Here is a 20,688-nt window from a genome sequence, read left to right as displayed (position 1 = left end):
CCAATAAAGTTCAAAAAGCTAAAAAAAACTTAAATACTGTGAGCAATGAGTGACAATGAAGAAATAAATCTATTCAGATTTTACAAGCAAATAAAATTCTATAGTAGAAGTAGAGGATGGTCCTAAGCGTACTACTAACTGAAGGATACAAACTGAAATGAAAGATTAGAAACAGGCCAAATATCCGATTCCAAATACATTATCAACAGGAACCTGCTCAAGGAAGAAGGGGTGATCTTTTCCTCTTAAAAGATCCCAAAGCCCTCAAAAAAAACCCCTAACTCCCCTTAAATGATTACTAATCATCGGTCCAATTGACCAGCAGCAGAGTAAACAGGGAGTAACAAACAAAGCAACAGTGGAACTACTCTAAATTACCCTAAACTGAGCATGATTGACCACCATCTGCTCCTGATGCCATGTACAGCACCACAGGTGAGAATGGAATGAGATTTTTGTCCTAAAAGTGGCCTTTGGCTGCTTTGCTCCTATTCTTTTCCTCCACTTCCTCCAGACTAGTCAGCGTCATGAGGCAGCTCTTCTCCTGTAGGAGATTTCTCTATATTCCTGTATTTTATATCTCTATCATTTCCTAACTGGTACTTTACGAAAAGCACTGTAAATGCAAACAAGCAGGCTGTCCCAGACAGTAGATAGTACCTGAACCAACCTTGGTGGTATAGAAGGAGCCCAGGCATTAACACGGCAATCAAAATGAGATGGAACGACAAAAGTAACATAAAGATGTGGTTGCTCACAGCACTGAGACCTCAGAGAGCCACAGTGCAGGCAGAAGTCATCCAAGCTCCTCGACAGAGGACTTCCACCCAAAGCAGAAATTTCACGAGGTTACAGTCTGGCTCCATACTCAGCAGAGGAAAGAGACATGATAAAAATCTAGTGGGGGGAAAGAAAGCAAGTGGGGGGCAACAGGTGCAATACAGATAGTTCTTATAGGAAGAAAATTAACATGGTGTTGGGAAACTAGGGAGGCCGAAGGAAGTCAAGGACATACAAAGAGGGCTGAGGAAGAGAGACTCATGACATTTACTCAAGTGGCGGAACAAAGATGACAGGAAGGGCCCTGACACCAATTAGCTATAACCAAAGACCTCTGCAGTTTTTGTTAACGGTAAATAATAACAACTTCCTTCGGCTTTTTCAGAGGGCAATATGCTTTGGATCGAGAGGGGGAAGGGGCACATTATTTCCTTTCCGACGGTAACACGGAGTTGCCAGAATCTCTCAGACAAGAAAACAATGCCAGTAATAGTTCTTTCGTGAAAACACAGCTAAAATTGAATCAGAATGGATTCAATGTTGAACAATTTTAATGAAGCAGGTGTCAAACAAGCACATCGACTTCTTTAAAAACAAAGGAACTCCGAAGTTTAATTACAAAAACATTGTACAGAAAACTTGGCATCTCAACAATTCCAAACACATTAATCCAGCAAATGGATTCTTGTTTTCATCTATTTTCCTTAACATTTCTCTAAGTGACAAAAGCATTTTATCCCACTCTTCCGCTCTTCTCCTTGACACCCACTTAATTTTTACTTTTTTTTTAATCAGCCCACACAGAGAAATGTAAACTGAAGTGACACTCAAAACACTGGAAAGACAATCCATTTTCATGGGGTTAATTAATGTAAATAAGCAGCTTCTTAATGAGACAAAACATCATCTGTCACATCGGAACGTATTCTTTCCCCAAATGCTTTAAGATGGGTATATCACATCCCCTCCTTCCTTGTGGGAAAAGGCAAAAGATTTATCATCTCCCAGCTAACACTATCACCTTCAATTTCCTATCCCATAACACTTGCACGCTGCTCACCAGAATGATGTATTAGCAGTATGCCACAATCTGATAGTTGCACTGAATTTACGTAATGAGGGGCAGCCTGCAGCCACCCACACCTTTTCTGGTATGCGTTTGTCAAAGCCTGCAATTGCACACCACTATCGTATTCCAAAGAAATTTCTGGAGTCTTTCTGGGATACAACTCCAGGCATTAAGTAAAATGCTGCAGACTGAACTTGAGAATTCCATCAATCGACTTTTGGCTACGCAGTGCATTTTGGCCACTTCAAGTATCAGTACTTCCAAAGACATTATTAACATGCAGGATTTTCCCTTCGCGCAGTATTTGTTACAGAACCCAGTAAAAATATGAACGCCAACATCAATTGCTCTCATCCATGCTAAGGAAAGTAGAGGTCAATGCAGCAAACTGAAGTTCCTTTTCGTGAAGTCTTGAAAATGAGACCAAAGACAAGAGAAAGGAGTTTCCTCCCCAAAGGAAGACTTGAATTTACATGGAAAACCATGCTGCTTGGATACAGCAATGAGCCCATGAATAAGTGGAGACCTGACACACAAGGTATTGACCAGATGGCTGCAGGCAAGCGTGAAGTCCATATGTAGAGTGCGGGAAAAGAAGAAACTGCTTTTTAATCTTCAAATACTTGTGTTACAGATACACTAAAGCGATGCTGACTGCAATGCACTCCAGTAACGAAAGCAACCTCCAATTCATAACAGGAAAATCTAAAAGATTTCAAGGAGGAGCAAGAAGATTGTCACGTTGGAGAAAGCATTGCAACCACTATCATAAAGCCCAGAGATGTCCAAGTGCTCAAAGTCCGAATTAACAATTTGATGGGAACCAAAGGGGCAGCAAATGATTTGCATAAATTAGTGCAGACAGTAGGTGCCTTCATCTTTGACAGGAGGTGCAGAGTAGCTCAGCAAGACAAGCATGCAGAGTTCTTCTTGATGTAAGTGCAAGGCCATTAAGGCCACACTGGAACATAACCCGCTGAATGCTATAGGCTCCATAGGCTGTACTTTGACTGTACCAAAGGTGGGACACTCACAGGCTGTCACATGGAATTCTGTGGGCTGCTACATGAACCTAGCTGCTAATAACCTTCTCTGGTCTTATAATTCATGCAAAAACACAGGTGGTCCTTTCCAGCACTGTGATTTCAGAAGGGCAGAAAAAACCCAACTAAGCAAGCCCCCTGCCCATTTCTCTTTTTATATAATACAGCTCTCGCCATGAGATCATGTGCTCAAAACCAAGGCAGTAACATTAAATTGGACTGAGCAATGCATCAGAGAAAGGGCAAGCCTTGGGTTTTTAGCCTAAAACGTAAAATTGTATTTTCGCTGCTAAGAACCAACTTTTCACTTTCTACCTTGATTACCACTGACCTTTGTAGTAGTAAAATGCTCCATCAAACATTTTTAAGAGATAACAGGAGACCTTCACAGAGAAGCAGGATGCTACATGCAAGAGGGGCAGCTTGGAGAGAGCAGGGAGAGAGAAGTCTGTCTCATGGTAGAATCAAATCACAAAGTATCAACCACAGACAGTCTCTAGCAGGGAGCAAATGCACATTGTTGTGGGCTAACCCAAGAATAGGATTCTGCTTAAGAAAAGCTCATATAAACATAGCAGGCAGGGCAGGACAAGACAGTACAGCAAGGAAGACCGCCTGCAATAGCAGAGCACACAAGCACTGCTATCCAGTAATGCAAGTATCAGATAACAAGACCAAACGAAGAAAACTAAAGTGGAGTTAGGTAATTCCCCCAAATAAACATGAAAACAAAAAAAAAGACACTAAAAGACAGTAGGCAATATAACACAAAGTTATTACTACAACACATAGGGGGACTTTGTGTCCCGAACTGCAAGATTTCATCTCCACAGTCAGCCAGTCCACAGAACAGAGGTACCCGCACACCCAGCAGAGTTAAAAACAAACTGAAGATTGCACAGGAGTTGCATGCTCTTAAATGTTTACTCAAGAGGACAGTTCCAAATGTTTAGTGGGTGGCATCCGTGGCTTCTTAAGACCTTTTAATGCATTGATCCGTTTGTCTCGCTGACAAACCACAAAGGCAGGGGGACCAGGACAAGCCTGCATGTCTGCCTCCCACCCCCCGTCTTTCCCTCATGGCTTCTTATTCCACACTGGCCAAAACTATTTTGTAAAGCATCCCTGGGACATTAGACCTGTAGATGAAACAGAAAAATAAGTGTTAGAGGATTACAATCTGCCACAAATACATAGGCACAATGATGTTATTTTTGGATGGTTTATCTGAAAACACAATATTAAAGAGGTTTAGCAAGGAACTCTGCAGAGGCAGAACTGTAACTGAAATCCTGTTCCCATCCAAAGAACAGTGTTAAACAATTAAAAACTTCATCTTCTTCCCCATACACCATCTGCACAAAAAAGTTCTCATTACTCTGCAGTACAGAAAAACAAAAGCATAGTGTAGTCAAAGAGTCACTAAATACAATGTACTGAACCCCCCCCAAACCCACCCCAGTTCTGTGAAGTACACTGCTTTTCAGGTGCATCATAATCAAGAGACCTTTCTATTCAACTGATTTGCAATGTGTCTCAAGCTCAAACAGACCATTTAGGTGACAGAAATTCCATTTAGGAGAATACAATTCACACATGTTCACAAAGGGACAACGATGACGACAGCCTGTTGATATAGTTTGTTGGATGCCAGCTGAATCTTTCAATCCAAAGCTTCTCCCTCTTCTAGGGAAGCCCTAGCCTTTGGTAGGTTTGCATTCAATAAATAAATATTGAATAAATTCAATTTGCCTTCTTCCTTTACATTTTTTGACAAAATCTTAGTATCATCACCAACTGAATGTGAGCATAATTAACAGCCCTATGAATAACTTGCTAGTTGTATCCAGTCACATGCACGTATTTATATAACAAAACTAAGCGATTATTAACCATATTTTTAATTGCCTCACACTGCTTTGCTGCTGGAAGAAAGGAAAGTATTGGTGGAAGGGGCAGAAGGGAATGAAGTGCTACTTTTCAACTCTAAAGCAGAAAGAGGAATTCTAAAGCAATAATTACTTCTTCCAAAGCAATTACAGCTGAATCCAGTTTATCCAAGAAAAATACTTACATTTTTAGGAACCCAGAAATTATTCATCACTTAGGAAATATGAATCTACCTGACATGAGAACCAAAGTCTAGATTTTAGTAGCCTTCAGATATTATTTTTATGGCAAGGTGCTTACAGGACAAACGTATTGCAGGGCCTGGCATGTCCTTCCAATAACCGATTGATGAGAAACCGCTTTGCCTCTTACACATTCTGTAAAACCTCCTCACTCCCCCAATTCTCTCTCTGAGCACAAGAGTTCTAATTGAAAACAGTATACGAAAATGAGGAGGTTGATGAGCGACTGAAAAATCCCAGACCTGGATCGACAAGCTGTTCCCTTCACAAATAGCAGCAGTAAAGGCAGTTCTTTATTCTGCAGGGAGCTCAGTCATCTCTTAGAACTATAGTCTGTTCCATCTGGCTACCCTCTGGAAGGACAATGATCTTTTAGCTTAAGCCACGATAATGGGGAACACGTAATTAACTGTTCCACACAGTATCACTGAAGGTCAGAATCAGAAAGGATGAAAAGCCCTGTCTCCATATTTGCAGATGGCCCAATGCAGCTTTATTTGCATTTCTAAACACTATTCAAGACATGTACAGTCGAACTCTACATAATAAATGCCTAAAGAATCCAGGTATGTGCATCCTGAAAACATTAGTTGTCAAACTCCTAAGGGCTGTCTGGTGCTGTGCACCACAGGGGAAGCAGGGGAGTAAGCAGCGTGGGAAATGCAAAGCAGCACAGGAAGACTGGTATTTCTTCGTTGATTTGTTTTTCTACTCAGTTCCTTAATACAGTTTTCTAAGCTGCTAAACAGAAGCCAAAATACAGAATCACGAACTCAGTAATAATCTATGCATAAGCCACATGATCATTAAAGTCTCAGCAAATGCTACATATAGCCAGAACCACACATACAGCCTGATCCACACATCAGTGGTTCATTTACAGGTACACCTTCCTAACCAGCAGAGCTTGACTACAGGTGTTACAGAGTGGGTACTTGTAGGGTATTTTCAATTTATGACAGAGATTTGTTCACTCATAACCTCTTGAGACAAAGTTTCTCCGTGACCATCACATTCTACAATTAATGCAGAATTTTTCAGATTTACTTCACTCAGGAAAAGAACTTCCTTCTAAATTAGTCACCCTGCTACTAAAATGTAAATAATTATTCTTCCTTTCTTTACACCATTCTGTCAGTATTCACCTTCCACAAACACAATGAAGAGGAAAAACAGCTATTTATGTTTTCACACAAAAAACTTTGGAGGCTCAGGGGAATTTCGGAGCCCTTTAATGCTGTAGTACATTTTCAAACCCATTTGACTTTCATTAAGCCAACCTGCTCCTGTGGCTTGGAGGAAGAAAACTGTTTGATCGTACAATATGGTGATGAGCACAAGAATCAGCACAGAGCAAGAAACAGAGGCACAGAGGAGAAGCCAAACAGCTGCCTGAGAGGGAACACTTACCCAGTCACTAGCGTTCGAGTCTGTTTACCACATCTCGGACTGTGGCTATAAGGTTCTCGTTCTCCTGTGGGTTAGCCATAATAATACTGTGCAGCCTATTCATGTAGGAATCAATGGTTTCCACTGTCGGTGTTTCCCCACTACCTACAATTAACATAGTAAAACGAGCCACAAAATATTTAGATGATTGCAGTAATCCTAAGAAGTTAAGACTAAGCTAGAGGCAATTTGTGCCAACATGAAAACTGCCACAGGAGGTGATTTTGCCATGCACTGCCTGTGACAGATCCTGTAAAACTACATCCTCTTAACTCCACAAAGTGAGTAGCTCCAAGGATATCAGGACTAATGAAGTATGGTTTTCTTAGATTTGTGTCTCACAGCTGATTTTAACAAAGTCTTTCACAACTGGGCAACAGGACCTAAGTGGATTCCCTGGCAGCTGACAGCACAGATGCAGCCTTTCTTTTTATCAAGGAACTTGCAGGTCCTGTCTTTTCTGTTTAGTAACATTTTCATGAAATAAGTGAAGGACAGCAGTATGTCTCACTTTATTAGGAAGAATAAGAAAAGTAAGAAGAAAAATGCTATGTTGAAATAAAGCACTAACAACAAACCTTCCCCCGCATGCATCTTAAGATTTCGGTATGCAACACTACAATAGCAAGCCGCATGTAAATTCAAAACATCATGTAGATATTGTGAGTTAAATTTAACACGTCAGACAGTCCAAAGGGAAAAAAAAAGTCTTACCTGGTAATGGGACTCCAGCAAAGCTCGTTGTGAGTGCTTGGCGTAAGGTCTCTAGATGCTGTTGCAGCACTGTGTTGCGGCTACGCTCTTGTATCACATCCACCTCCAGTTTCTCCACTGCAGTACGCATACTCTCGACATGTTTCTGCAGAGCAGCGTTCCTCTCCTCAAACTCCATATTGGATTTACGCAGCTGACGCAGCTCAGCCTCACGTGCTGTGAATATCAACCCATTCCCATGCAGTCAAAAAACTATAAAAACATGTATCTAGGATTGGTAAGCAATGAAGGAGAAAGTTCTGGAGTGCTCAACTGATGATTAGAAGTGGCGCAGTTTGATTTATAGATGAAAAGGCATCATATCATAGAGCACCAACAGAGCCTACAGCAGTACTTAAATGGACTTGGTTTCTAGAGAAACAAACTGGAAGACATTCAAAGTATCACAATGGAAGTGAACAGGGGAATTCATTAGGAAGGAAGGCTACAAGACCGATTTCAAATGCATTCAGTATGACGTAGCTTAGCAGGGAAGATACCAGTTACAAAAATACATTGCTACTAATCATCAATGAAAGTAACTGAATTTGAAGTCTGTTCAGTCAAGAAAGTCTCCAGAAAATCTGGCAAAAAATCCTAACTTTTGGGACATGGAGCTACCAAACAGACTAACAGAAAATGTCAGTGGAAACTTCTACATATCCAGGGAGGGAAAAATAAAATATAGCATGCTGATGTTTCAGGCTAGTTAGCAGTATCTTAGATGTTTCTTAATCCTACAGAACAGAAAGGTCCAGCTTGGAAGGGTTGGAACAACAACAAATGAAGTTAAACATCAGAAACATTCTCCAAAAAGGACAGTTTTGGAAGACAAAGCCAGGAAAAACTGCTGTTGCAGCTACTGAGTTCATACAGAGGGAGCTTATTAACAATATTAGAAGCACTGACCCAAGCCATTACTTGGGTTGGACAATTGGAAAGACTCCAGCAGGACAGCACCCAGCGAAACCCTTGGAAAGCAAAAAGGGGGCTCTGCAAAAGTTTAACTTACCTTTACTGTGATTCAGGAACTCTTCTGTGAAGATTGGAATATCAAAAACAGACCTCTCCTTTGTATCTGCTTCCTTCTACAAAGCAAAGAGTGATACACAGCTAATTATTGTTTGTTTTCAGGAGTTCATTAAGTTTTTTTGATCAAGAAAACAGAAAGGAGACCAAAACCGAGGCAGCTGAAGAGCAGAATGGATGGAAAACACTTCCAGTTCCCACCAAGACAGACTAAAAGGTAGGTCTCTGCTTTTTAAGATGAACACCAAATACCATTATGGAGAGATATCATATAACATACTGAAATACATCCTTTCCCCCTAAAGGCATTACACAGAATCATTCTATTTTAAAACTATCTGAATTCACTTGTATTTTCCATTGAAAAGCACAGCACCATGAACCAGCTGACACATTCTGAAATAGCCTGCACAGGAATATCAACAAACAGGGGACAAAGCAAGCAAAATACAGAGTTTCATGGCTCTTTATGTTTAATACTCACTACCAAAGAGAAAATGAAAACAACCAAGAAAAAAAAATCAGCAACTTTTCCACACTGTACCAATTCTACATGTCTGTTCCAAACTGGAACAGATGTCTTCTTATATTTAGATAGATGCAGCCACTAATGAAAAGGAAGTGTATAAGTACGATTTGCAAGAACCTCTGGGGAGCCTTCTTACAGAAGAGGTAGTATCATGGAAGGATAAAGATGAAGACTTGTAGGCAAACTTTACTGTTCAAAAGCAGTCGTTCACCCTGGCTATGGCAGATATGCATTAGCGTGAGGAAGGCCTTGACGAACCGCACTGCTGTCTCCTGCACGCTGCAAAACCAAACACTGCAGCATTTTTTAACTTTATGACATAAGAGAAGTTTGTCACCTTAAGATAAAGCCTGTAGTCACAGGCTTCCTGTCAATTTTCAGGTCCCCCCCATCTCATTTCTGATAAAGCTGGTGAATTCAACTATGTGAAGCTGAGGCTATTGAACCTAAGAAGGCGTTTCAGGTGCAGAAGACATTATGTCAATTTATGGTTTCTATAACTTAATAAAAAAACCTAAAACTTTGACTCAAGGAAAAAATCTACTATAATATAATTCTGTCACCATTCCTGCATGTCAAAATCAATAGGAATTAATGTTTGCTTTAAAGTCTGCATTGCTATTGGCAAAGACAATGCAAATTTGGTTTGATAAACCACAGCAACTAAAATCAACCTGTTACTTTTAGAGAAACTAAGTTAAGTGTGAGAGAACCTCCGGGGGCAACAAAAGCTTCTCAAACCTCTCAAACACTTTGATTGATAATGTACTACAAATTCATTTTCCAAAACTATGTAGTGTCAAAATACAATTTGGTCTCCAGCAGAAATCCTAAATATTTAACTGCTGCTAAAAGAATTCAGGCACCTGAGCTCAGATTATCATATCGGTGTGCGCCACAAACAGGAGAGCTGAATACCACTTGGCAGTCAACCAAGACAGACAAGGCTACATGGAACTCGAGATACTCGTTCTTTACCTGAGGAGACTGTCAGTTGATTGTTCTTAAACCAAAAGATAAGCTGAGTTTTATTGTCTGGTAGAATTACAGCTGGGAAGCTCCATATTTGCTGAGTGAGAACTCAAAGCTCACTTGGCCTAAATCAACTGAAGATGCACTAGAAACAGGCGGGACTAGAGAGAGGGGGAACAAGCCTTCCTAGCTCTGTGAGACAACAAAGTTGCTGGGGATTCATGATCACATATGCTCTTCACTGAAGTTCTGAGATTTGCTACATCTGGGAAAAAGATTCAGGAGTTTGTATTTAGAAAAGAGAAGTCGCATACAGAACTCTGCATAAAGCACTCATTTCATCTGAATGCTCCCTAGCTGGCTAGGAATTAATTCCACCACAAAACCTAAGATCTCAACATGCACGTGCACTAAGAAGTGTTGACAGCCATGAAATTTGGTTAAAACATGTACAGGACACCCATCTTGGGTATTCTAATTCACTCTTGCTATTGCTTCCTGTGTGCAAAGAGGCCCTGGCTTGGGTCATCACTGGCTCCTAGAGAGTAGGTGGCAGAGGAGAGGGTATTCCGTTTGCAGCCCTACGATACAGGTTCTTCAGGTAAAACTCAAAAATATTACAGCAATTAGATGGGACTATTCAAGCTTTTGAAGGCAACCAAGAAATTCTACTAAATGTAAGAGTGATAATGAAAACAATCATCACTTGTCCACTACAGAACACATTATCCAGCAATTAAAAGATCTTCTTAAGAACTCTGAAGTGCTTAAGCCACTCTGAGACTCAGGATTAAAATCACAGGGCTTCTGGTTACCTTCTACTGAACAGGCCCAGCCTGTTCAGGTTGCATATCATTTTGTCATCTCTCAGATCAAAACAGGAGCAAAATTATTGTTCCTATCATTTGCCTTAAATAAGGCTAAGATGCTTCCAGAGCATTAACAAGTAATTCCATTCTCATCTGGCTGTTAAAACCGAGGTTGATCTTTGGAGGTTCCAGAACAAATCAGATGTGAAGTTCTTGGCAACATGATGAAGCACAGTAAAGAGAAAGATCAGATTTTGGGGGGTTAAGCTCATCCCTCCTCACGTGGTCATGTGCAGACAATGCAAGGAACAGATATAAAATATTCTGCTTAATAAAAAACTCATTCTCAGAGTAGATGGTAGTTTTCTTGTGTGCTGGTACTAAAGCAGCCAGTTTCCCCCATCTCCAAAGGCTGCAGAGCCTACCAAGCAACACCTAATCTCCTCAACTATGTACATTTTTTAAATCTCTCTAGTAAGATGCTGTGCAACTGACAGCATGAAGGTGGACCTACTCTGATTCAAACAGCTTGAGGGAAGAAGCAATAACAGAACAATGGATGAAAATTAACAATGGTTTAGCCAAAATTAATAGTTCCTGTGTATAATGCTATATGTAATATTCACAAAACTAGGATCTGGAAGAAGAAAAGTGATTCATTTCATGCCCACAAATGAGCTCATTGAGACAGCCTCCATGCTTTTCATGGTACGTCTGCCTGTTAAAAGTTCCCTCTCACCTTCCCAAGCCTCATCCTTTTCTTAATTTTTTATCATAATTGGTATTTGAATTGTTCATGGCAATACTTTTTGGAGGTCACCTCTATATGGTTGGAATGGTTGGACTCGATGATCCGGTGGGTCTCTTCTAACCTGGTTATTCTATGATTCTATGATATGCAACATTTTAAATTAGTTCAACACTGATTCAGAAACTAAATTACAAACACTGTAGTGGAGTGAGGGGAGAAGGAAAGATTTCCTTGACCTTATATTCTTATATTCTTATATTCTCTCAAGAAATAATTTAAGCAAACCGTACCTACTAATCACAAACAGAATAATAATAGTCATGTTACAAAGATAAGAGAAAGCAGCAAAGACAACAAAAAGCTTTAGTCTTGCTTCAAGTAACAACTTGAGTGCACACTTCTGAAAGCAATGTCAATCTCTTGTTCCTCGCCTATGAGGATTACAATACTTGACTACTTTGCAGAAAAGATGTGAAAACTTACCAAGCGATAAGCATGTGGAATTTTATAACATAAAGGTGAGGAATGCTAAGCAGTCAAAGGCACAGGCTTTCAGAAGAGGATGCCTGCCTAACATGTTGCTAGCTCAATAATTACCTGATGTAGCTTAAAAGCCCCATAGGGTATGGAGGACTCCTTTTTAACTGCACTTATGGCATCAGATTTCAGCAATGACAGCTTGAGTTAGAAGGATGAGAGGTAAAACTCTGAATTTGTAATATGCCACCAGTATAATTTAAAGGTTATGTGAACATCACGCTCAACCCTTGAAGCCTTCAATAAGCTGGTTTTATACCATTAAAGAAAAAAATACATTCAGTGACTACAGAATGGAAAATCGTGAGGACCATGCCCTCCTCAAGACAAACCTTAGTGCAAGCACTTCCTTTAAGAGTTAACAAAAAGACATATTGAAAACACACTACCAAAGGATTTTCCTGGAAGTGGAACCTATTTTCCTTAAAGTAGACAAGCCCAGTAGCTGTCTCTTAGCAGTGCACAGCCACTATTGTAATCAACTACACTATTGTAATCAATTACCACTATTGTAATCAACACATTAAAAAGCAACTTGATTGCTTTCCCAAGGCAAAAAACCTCACACAGAAAAACAGATCTTTCAGAAAGGTTCATACTTATAAGTCAGGAGACTGTGTGTATCAACAAGATTTTTTCATTGCTTTCTGTTTGCAATTTATTAGTAACTGTGACAGAAGCTCTGCAGCCCTAGGTAATACAACTGGAAAGTTCCAGCTCTTCAAGGGGAGACATACCATAGTCAGCCAGGATGCACAAGATTTGTGACATATCTCATCAACTAAAGCACAGTCATCTTAATCTCAGGGATGTGATGGAATTGCTATGTCAGGAGGTGTTTGGAAAAGCACATAGCCTTGGCACTTTGGGACATGGTTTAGTAGGCTGGTAGTGCTGGGCTGAGGGTTGGTCTTGATCATCACATCCAATGTTAATGATTCTATGATCTCCAGACATTATTACTCTTTTCCACTATTTACATTGGCAAGGTGGGGGCAGCCAAAAACATTCACGTTGCTGTAGAAAATCAGTACCTCAAAACAACAACCTGAAACTTGGAAGGTTTATCCAGGTCTCAAGCTATTTCCCAAGTTTTACCTCAATCTTTACTTACCAAAAAATTAAGATTCTCTGCTTTTAACCATTTTTAAGTAAAAGTCTTACAAGTTGAACCTCTAACACCAAACACCTAAAGGCTCAATTATATCAACTCATATCCACTGACCCATAACAAAATAGATCTGGTTTATGTGTATCCTGTGCTCCCACTTTATCTTCAATCATTTCTACCTGCCCAAGACTTACTAAATTTAGTTTTCAGTATAGTAACGTAAGCATAAGAACACTTGGTTATCTCTAACTTTTTATCAAAAACTGCATAGGAAGAGGAGTTCATACTCTAAACCTAAGAAGAATTCACACTCTAAACCTCAGGTTAGGTCTTTCAACTGGCATAACCTGTTTTTTATTGACTTCACTAGAAACCTTGCAATCTGAAAATCCAGCTATTGTTGTAAGGGTAGAATGAAGATATTTACCTCGTGATCATGGGCTGGCTGTCTTGCTCCATCTGAAAAGAGAGAAAACAATCAAGAAATCCCTTAAAATAGATCAAATTTGAAAAAACAAGAACAAAAGAATTAAAGCAGTTACACAACCATGACACGACAGTTAGAAAACACAAGATTTTCCTAATAAGTCACACAGAACTGTGTCTGAGTCTGCTGCTTTTAATGCACATCCTCCAATACAATCTAAATACAGATAAATTTACATAAATCTAATCACTTCACACATAGCTGATGCAAATGGCATGAAAAATCACACTGACTTTTTAACAAGCCTTTAAATCAAAGACCTTAAATGAATGTCAAGCTACATGACCAGCTGGGAATCTTCTGTTCCTCTAGCTAGCCACATATTTTTGTCCCGTTCAATACCTTGTCTATGTGATTTGCCTTTTTGTCTGTCTTGTGCTTTCCTGCTAAAGACTTTATAGGCTTCAGTCTTCTGATACTGCTCCAGCTCCCGCATATAACGCTCCTTATCTCTATCTGCTTCATCAAGGTATCGCTGAAACAAAAAAGTCCAAGAGTTTCAGGGAGTTTCCTTCCCTTCAGGAGAAAGGGAAGAAAGAAACAACTTGTCAGATGAAGTGCTGATCCATTTCACCTATGCAAACAGGAAAGGAGTGAAGAAACAGTGAGAATGTACACAAGATGCATAGACATAAGGCTTCTGGATAAAATCACTGTATTCTGGTGTCCCTTTTCATCTTTTCCTTTTTTAAACTCAAATCATTATTCTGTTAACTCTTTCTTGTTAGACCTAGAAGTTACCTGCTACTAAGCTACTCAACTGAGCATTACCTACATAAGCCAAATAGTTAAGAATTGCCTTTCTGTGGCTGGGATTGAATGATGCCAAAGGAAAAATGCTTTAAAGAGATGATGTGCTACGGTTCAGATCTCTATAACAGTAGGGTTCTAACACATTCATATTATGAAGCCCTACAGGAAAAAAGGCACTCCCTTTCTACAACCACAGACTTCGCCCATCTGAGAGATGAATAAAACGTCATGGGTATTGGAAAAAGAGTAGCATAAAAAAAAAAGAGCCTAGAAGGTTGCACCAGTTTCAGCCACCCCCATTTCAGTTTAAAAAGAAATCATGTATTTTCTAGCCTGAAGCTATTTCACACATCTGCATAACTGAATGAGCTTAACCAGAACTGATGAACTGAAAACCATTTATGGAATGGTCACAACATGCACTCATAGGATCTTTAATAAAAAAGTTGCCTTCCCAGCTTTCCCTCTCCTCCCCCAAAGAGTTTAAATTCAATAGGAGTAAGTATTAAATCAGAGTGAACTGTAGTCACCTGGTATGCCTTTTTTTCTTTTTTCATTACATCAACACAGCAATATACATAATGGTTAAATTCCATGCATTTGCAATGTTATTTTGTCCCCGATGAGGTCACTGTTCATGTTCTGGATTGGGATGCAAACTTGGTGAGGCTGGTTTTGCGTTGCTTTTGGACACTATATTCTTGCATAAGAAATTCTTCTTTTCCCATCTCCAGTAACGTGCAGCTGAAAGGGTGCAGTAACTGACTTAACATCAGCTTGTTAACCTGTGTTTTGGATGATTGTTTTGTATCAGCAACACTGAATTCTGCTGCACTGCCTGTAAGCACACGTCCCAGGCTTTCTAGCACAAATCTATGCATCACACTAGGCACGTGCCCATACAGGCACACACTTCTTTCTGGGGAAGACTATTTGGTCAGTCCAATCAGATCAACTCACCTGTCCCCTATGCTCACCAAATACAAAGGGAAGGAGCAAGGTTGAAGGCCAGAACAAGGGAAATGCGAGACCTTCCCTTCAGCTTTTATATCAGACAGCCTGTTTGCTAATTGCTGGAGATCAGACACAAGAGCAGAGTGTCAGACGTGCTCTCCCCTGGATTATGGGATGAAAATCCACTCTGCAGCAGTATACTACAACTCCAACGCTTGCTTTAGGAGGAGGATTTCATAGCTCTTAGATAACCAAAACAAAGCTTACTCAACTTCAACAATAACATCAGGCTGTCATCAGGGACAAGAGTTTCGAGGCAGCAGTGGCCTTCAATGCCTTAATAGAAAAGGCATGAAAAAACAAAGGGAAGGAAGTGATCAGCAGTCCTTCCCTGACCCACTATAGGTTAGAGACTCAGAGCTTTACTCAGAAGACAGCTTCCCTGGGGATTTAAAAAGCAGCACATGCAATCAAGATTTGAACTCAATTTCCTTTTTCCTAGGTTTTTAAAAAAAAATACACCTCTCGGACATAAGAATGGATTAAGAGCAGGGAGTAGAGGGGCAGAATGTCTTATTCTCTCTCCCTCTCTTCCAGCAGACAGCAACATCGTTCTCGCTACAGATCTGTTACCGATTGGACTGCTTTGCTTTGACACATAATTTCCGTTGCAGTCAAAACACTACACCTATACACCATTTTATACTATCTCTGTACAATATGCATCCTCAAAGTTTAGTAAAAAGTGAAAAAAGGAACTCCTCTTTTCTGCATCACCCCATTTTTCATCCAGGATCACGAAAACTTAAGTATTATTTTTTCCTAGAAGTGTTCTGAAAATCTTAGATGTCCTGATAGATTCAGATGATAGCATCAAGTTACTCCAATTTAGCTACTGCTCAGATGTGATCTCCAATGGCAATCAGGTGTGGATGGTAGGACACCCATTAGCATTAACGAGGTCCACTCCAGAAGAAGTTAAAGAACTGACCTAGCATTGCCTTGCTCTTCATTCATGTATCAGTGCAGAACGCCAAAGGTAGAAGACATGACATTCTGACTGAAATGTGGGGAAAAAACCCTTTTCCTGAGGTAATGCGTGTAGAAACTAGAACATGAAACTCCTGCTGTCCCATTCCTTATACAGATCTCAATGTTCTTTCTAGGGCTAGCAATATTTTAAAACACTGTCTAGAGGTTTATTCATGGTCAGCTCCTTCATTAACACGTCCTTTCAGGTCTGTTGTCTTACTTGAAGACATCAGATGTTTATAAATATTGATGAGTATGTAAAATAAACAGAACTATAAAATCCTTCAAGCAACTCTGAAATCCCATTTAATTCTCACCACTCACATGGAAAAAATGCCTGCCCTGTCCTTCTAATTGGCTTAGGCCTTGGAAACTGGTAGGTCTCAGCTGTATCTGAGTCAGTTACATCCAGATGAATCACAGATCATGGGATGCCTTGCTAGGGCACTCCTCTCCTTCCCTCCCATTCTGAATATACCCTTGCACTATCTAGAGGATACAGTTTTCCTCAAGTCACACCTGGATAAGACACTGTGGCCCTACCAGGGTTCATTACTTGATCTCTGGAACACCTGTGCCCCTTGTTTGTAAATATATTCCTAAACACAACTTCATCTAAAAGCCTACATTAACTTCCTCACTAAACAACAATATTCCCATTTAACAGTAGTCATAACCCAATAAGGAAAAGGGAGTTTAATGGTACCCGTTTCTCCTCAGGAGGCAGTTTACTCCATTCATTGCCCAGCATCCTGGTGATCTCTGGGAAAGGGACTTCAGGCCTCTTCGCTCGAAGCTGCTCCCTACGCTCATTCATGAATCGCACATACCCTGTGAGGGGAGACTTGGGGGCATTGGTGTCCCTAAGGGGTTTCTTCCTCTTTCTTCCTTTGGCCCAGCCTCCTCGTTTAGTTCTTTGCTGCTGCAAAATGAAAATGGAAGAAAAATCAGATGGAAGGAAAAGAATTACCACCTCTGGAAAGAATAAATATTCACATGTCAAACATTTTCATGAGGACTATTTTGCTGCAATACCACCTCTACCTGGATGCAAATTTCAAATCTGACACCTCAGAGCAATCATGACTTGCCTCTAAGCAAAGCCAAAGAGGTCTCATTGTGAAAAGTTGTTTGCAGTATCTCCTGGTCCACAGCGACAATAACATAACATCAGCATCAACTTCTGACTGTAAAATCATGAGAACTGATAACCCACAAAATTATTAGCTTAGCTAATGCACTGCAAATTGTTTTTGTTAGTTGTTTGCTTGGGTTTTATTTAAAATTATTCTCACCCTCAGACACACCTCCTCCCACACCTCCTTCAATGTCACGTTTGTTAACTAGTTATTTTGCCTTTTTGTACCCCTGCAGTCTGTGCCCAAGATGTGGGTGAAAGCACAGTCTACAGATTTTTCTATTCTAATCTATTCCGTAGACTCTCTTTCCCCACCAGTTGCCTCCAATAGAGAGATCTACAAATGCCAAAGAAAGGAACATTGTAAGATTTGCCTGTGGCACACTGGAAGCTCACAGGAATAGCAGAATTACCATTCACCCTCTTGGCTTCATTCTACTACTCTAACAGTCTTTGGGCAACACTGTTCTCTCATGCTACTTACATACAACTGCTCCATTACTTCTAAACTCTCCCCAAACCAACATGTTCCTGCCATCAGGTTGGCTATAGTTTCCTTTCTGGAATTTTACTACTACTTTAAACAAGGACCTGCTCCAAGGAGCAATATCAAATGCAAATATCAGAAAAAAACCCAAACATAGTCACTATCATGGGAAACTTCAGTTCCTTGGTGAATTACTCTTCAAAAATCAATGCAGGATGGTACACAATGTATAGTCTAAAGTAGTAAGCATAATGCTTTCAAAGACATCAGATACTCCCCAAAGAGTACAATGGTCTCACTCTCCTGACTCACAAGAGATAAAATAAGTTGTGGCAGTTGAACTTTAGTCCTCAGAAGACGACTGAATGCAGTATGAGTCTGGACTCTGCTGGCTAAGTCAGAGACATGCGTGCTGTGCTCTGTACGTTATGACTGCCAGCTTTCCCTCGGCTGTCTGCATGCCATGGCACAACACAGGAGAAAACCAGAGATTCAACTGATGAAAATGGCAAATGGATAAAAATTTGTGATCCTATCCAAAAAAATCTGGGTAGGTAAGAAACTATACTGACAAAACTCCAAGCTTTTGCTTCATTGAGAAATCACCATCACTTCATCTCACCTCCTCCTCAGGCTTCTGCTCAGTGTTTTCAGCTGCATTAGAGGACTCATTTTGCAGCTGTTGAACCTGTGACAAATCTTCTACCAAATCTGGATTATTCACAGGCTGTGAAGTTCCACCACCAAATGAACTCTCAGAATGCACTAATCTGAAAAAGCGCATAACAGCGAAAGAAAAAATTTAATCATCATATTGCTAAATCGCTTCCTTCCTAATCTTCTAAAACATGCAAAAATATTGCAAATACATTCAGTTCTTACACTAGTGAGAAAAAAAATTATGTTCAAGAATCATTTTTGAAGAACTGGCTGTTCCATCCAGCAATTGCTATAACAACCATAGTTCGTTATGGACTTTCAAAGACAGTTTGATTTTTAAACTCTTATTTTATTTCATTTTTAGTGAAGCTTCTGACTGTACAAACGACTGTCAAGCAAGTAAACATGTCAATCAAATGAGAAACTATGGACTAATACTTTAAAAATATCGTATGGAATTTGAAACGAATGGTCTCATCTTCAACCAACATACACCCTTCTAAATGCATTTAATAGATTTCTCCAGAAACACACAAACATTTGGAGTTGCACATGATTTTGGACTGAGCTTCATTCAACATCATTTCTTGGGGGTATTTAAGGCACATCCAACAGGCTCCTGAATGGTCACTATTTAGTGTTGCTGCAAGAGACATTATCAACCAACCTTACTCCAGGAGAGGGCAAGCTGTCTGGAGGTGCAGGAAATAAACAAGTATACAGAAATAATTCTGCAGGTAGATAGAGATGAGCATATTCTGGGGCAACAACCCTATGGTCACACTAACCAATGCACTGAGTAGGCAAATTAATATCAGATTTCAGGACTCGCCTCAGATTCTCATCCCTTCTTGAATCAGGCTAAAGACAACTTGGCTCATTTACTGTCATGAAAATTACTACAACAGCAGCATATGCTTTAAGCCTTTGTTCAATTTACACACATCTACAGCTGCTTACATGCATGCAAAATATCTTAAATATTGAAAATATTTGTTCTTGTTAATGTAGAATAAAGCTATATAAAAATCGAGATATCTTAAGAGAATTGTAGTTGAATGCCTACAGGAAACTATCTTTAAACAGAGAAAGCAGTATATTTTCATTACTCACTATAATCACCAATTAGGGCATAATTACTGGTAATGACACAAGGGCTAGAGAGATCCGTGGCTGACTTTCACATATCAGATTGAGTTCATCTTACTAACAATTAGAGAGGGAGAAAGGGAACAAAGCGTATATGCTCATAAATTACATTTAAATTTTAAATTACATTTTAAATTACATTTGGTACGTGTCAAAAAGAAAATAGAACAATACAGTTTATTAGAATCCGTGATACGGTTTGAAGAACACTTCAGATTTCCTATGTGCTGCCCCTTAGCAGGGAAGCTTTCTAAACTACACATATCAGAAAAATTTCAATGGGTTGTAGCCATTTGCAGTGAAAGCCAATGAAATCTCATTCAACACACCAATACCTCTTAAACACAAGTCTGGTTTAAACATGTATGATCTCATTTGGCACCAACAAGTCTGAAGTCCCAGAAACATATATCCAAATTCAGACCTGCTTGAAGCAAATGTATCCATACTCATTTTTACAGGGCTTTACTTGCCTGCAAAGTCAGAATAGTATTGCTTGGTGCTTTACAAAGCAGAAACTTTAAGTGTCAAAGCACAGCAAGAATCCTGTGTATTCCTAAAAGACAACTTCTTTTGTCATTGTCATTTTAAAAGGGGTCATTGTTTCAGTCTGTAAAAGCAGAATCAGTCTTGACAAAAATGAAAGACTTCAGTTTCTCTGCAATTTTCAGTGATGAACAGCATATGTTTAACAAATCATTTATTTAGCAGGGACTACTGTAGCCAACACATAGACCCTCCCTCTGCCCCCATCATGCTGTCTAAATCTGTCTTAAACAGTTCAGAAGAGTCCTGGTTTCTCCTAGAGTCCTGTCATGTTCCATCAAGGCAAGGGAGTGCTGTAGGATTTATTTTTGTTGGGTTTCTTTGTTTAAATTACTTAGTGTGCCCTCTTCCCACTGATGTAGTTTCGCTGGCAAATCTAGAGACAGTGTCTATCAGCTGAAGGTTAAAACGCAGTAGTTGCTTACCCAGTTACAGTAACTTCAGTACCTTCTTTAGAACCATCTTCATCTGCAAAACCTGGAGGAAGGGTGGAGCCAGCCACCAAGTTCTCCATACTT

At 39.8% G+C, this 20,688-nt stretch overlaps 1 protein-coding gene across 1 annotated transcript in view; it reads right to left on the bottom strand.

The window, feature by feature from the left end:
* Nucleotides 1–1,309: 1,309 nt before the first annotated feature.
* HMG20A (high mobility group 20A) overlaps nt 1,310–20,688 on the bottom strand; it is a 36,228-nt gene continuing 16,849 nt past the window's right edge. The window contains exons 4-12 of the mRNA XM_069866925.1: nt 20,596–20,688; nt 18,438–18,585; nt 16,897–17,112; nt 13,794–13,926; nt 13,392–13,423; nt 8,239–8,314; nt 7,188–7,403; nt 6,435–6,578; nt 1,310–4,031 (exon numbers count right to left, since the gene is read on the bottom strand). Coding sequence (XP_069723026.1) covers nt 6,442–6,578; nt 7,188–7,403; nt 8,239–8,314; nt 13,392–13,423; nt 13,794–13,926; nt 16,897–17,112; nt 18,438–18,585; nt 20,596–20,684 — 1,047 coding nt within the window. The 5' untranslated portion in view covers nt 20,685–20,688 and the 3' untranslated portion in view covers nt 1,310–4,031; nt 6,435–6,441. The remainder of the gene's footprint in view (nt 4,032–6,434; nt 6,579–7,187; nt 7,404–8,238; nt 8,315–13,391; nt 13,424–13,793; nt 13,927–16,896; nt 17,113–18,437; nt 18,586–20,595) is intronic.

This window comes from Phaenicophaeus curvirostris, chromosome 12, assembly GCF_032191515.1.
Source record: "Phaenicophaeus curvirostris isolate KB17595 chromosome 12, BPBGC_Pcur_1.0, whole genome shotgun sequence".
Lineage (NCBI taxonomy): Eukaryota > Metazoa > Chordata > Aves > Cuculiformes > Cuculidae > Phaenicophaeus > Phaenicophaeus curvirostris.
The sequence above is the reverse complement of the archived record's forward strand: the minus strand, read 5'-3'. Positions and strand labels throughout refer to the sequence as shown.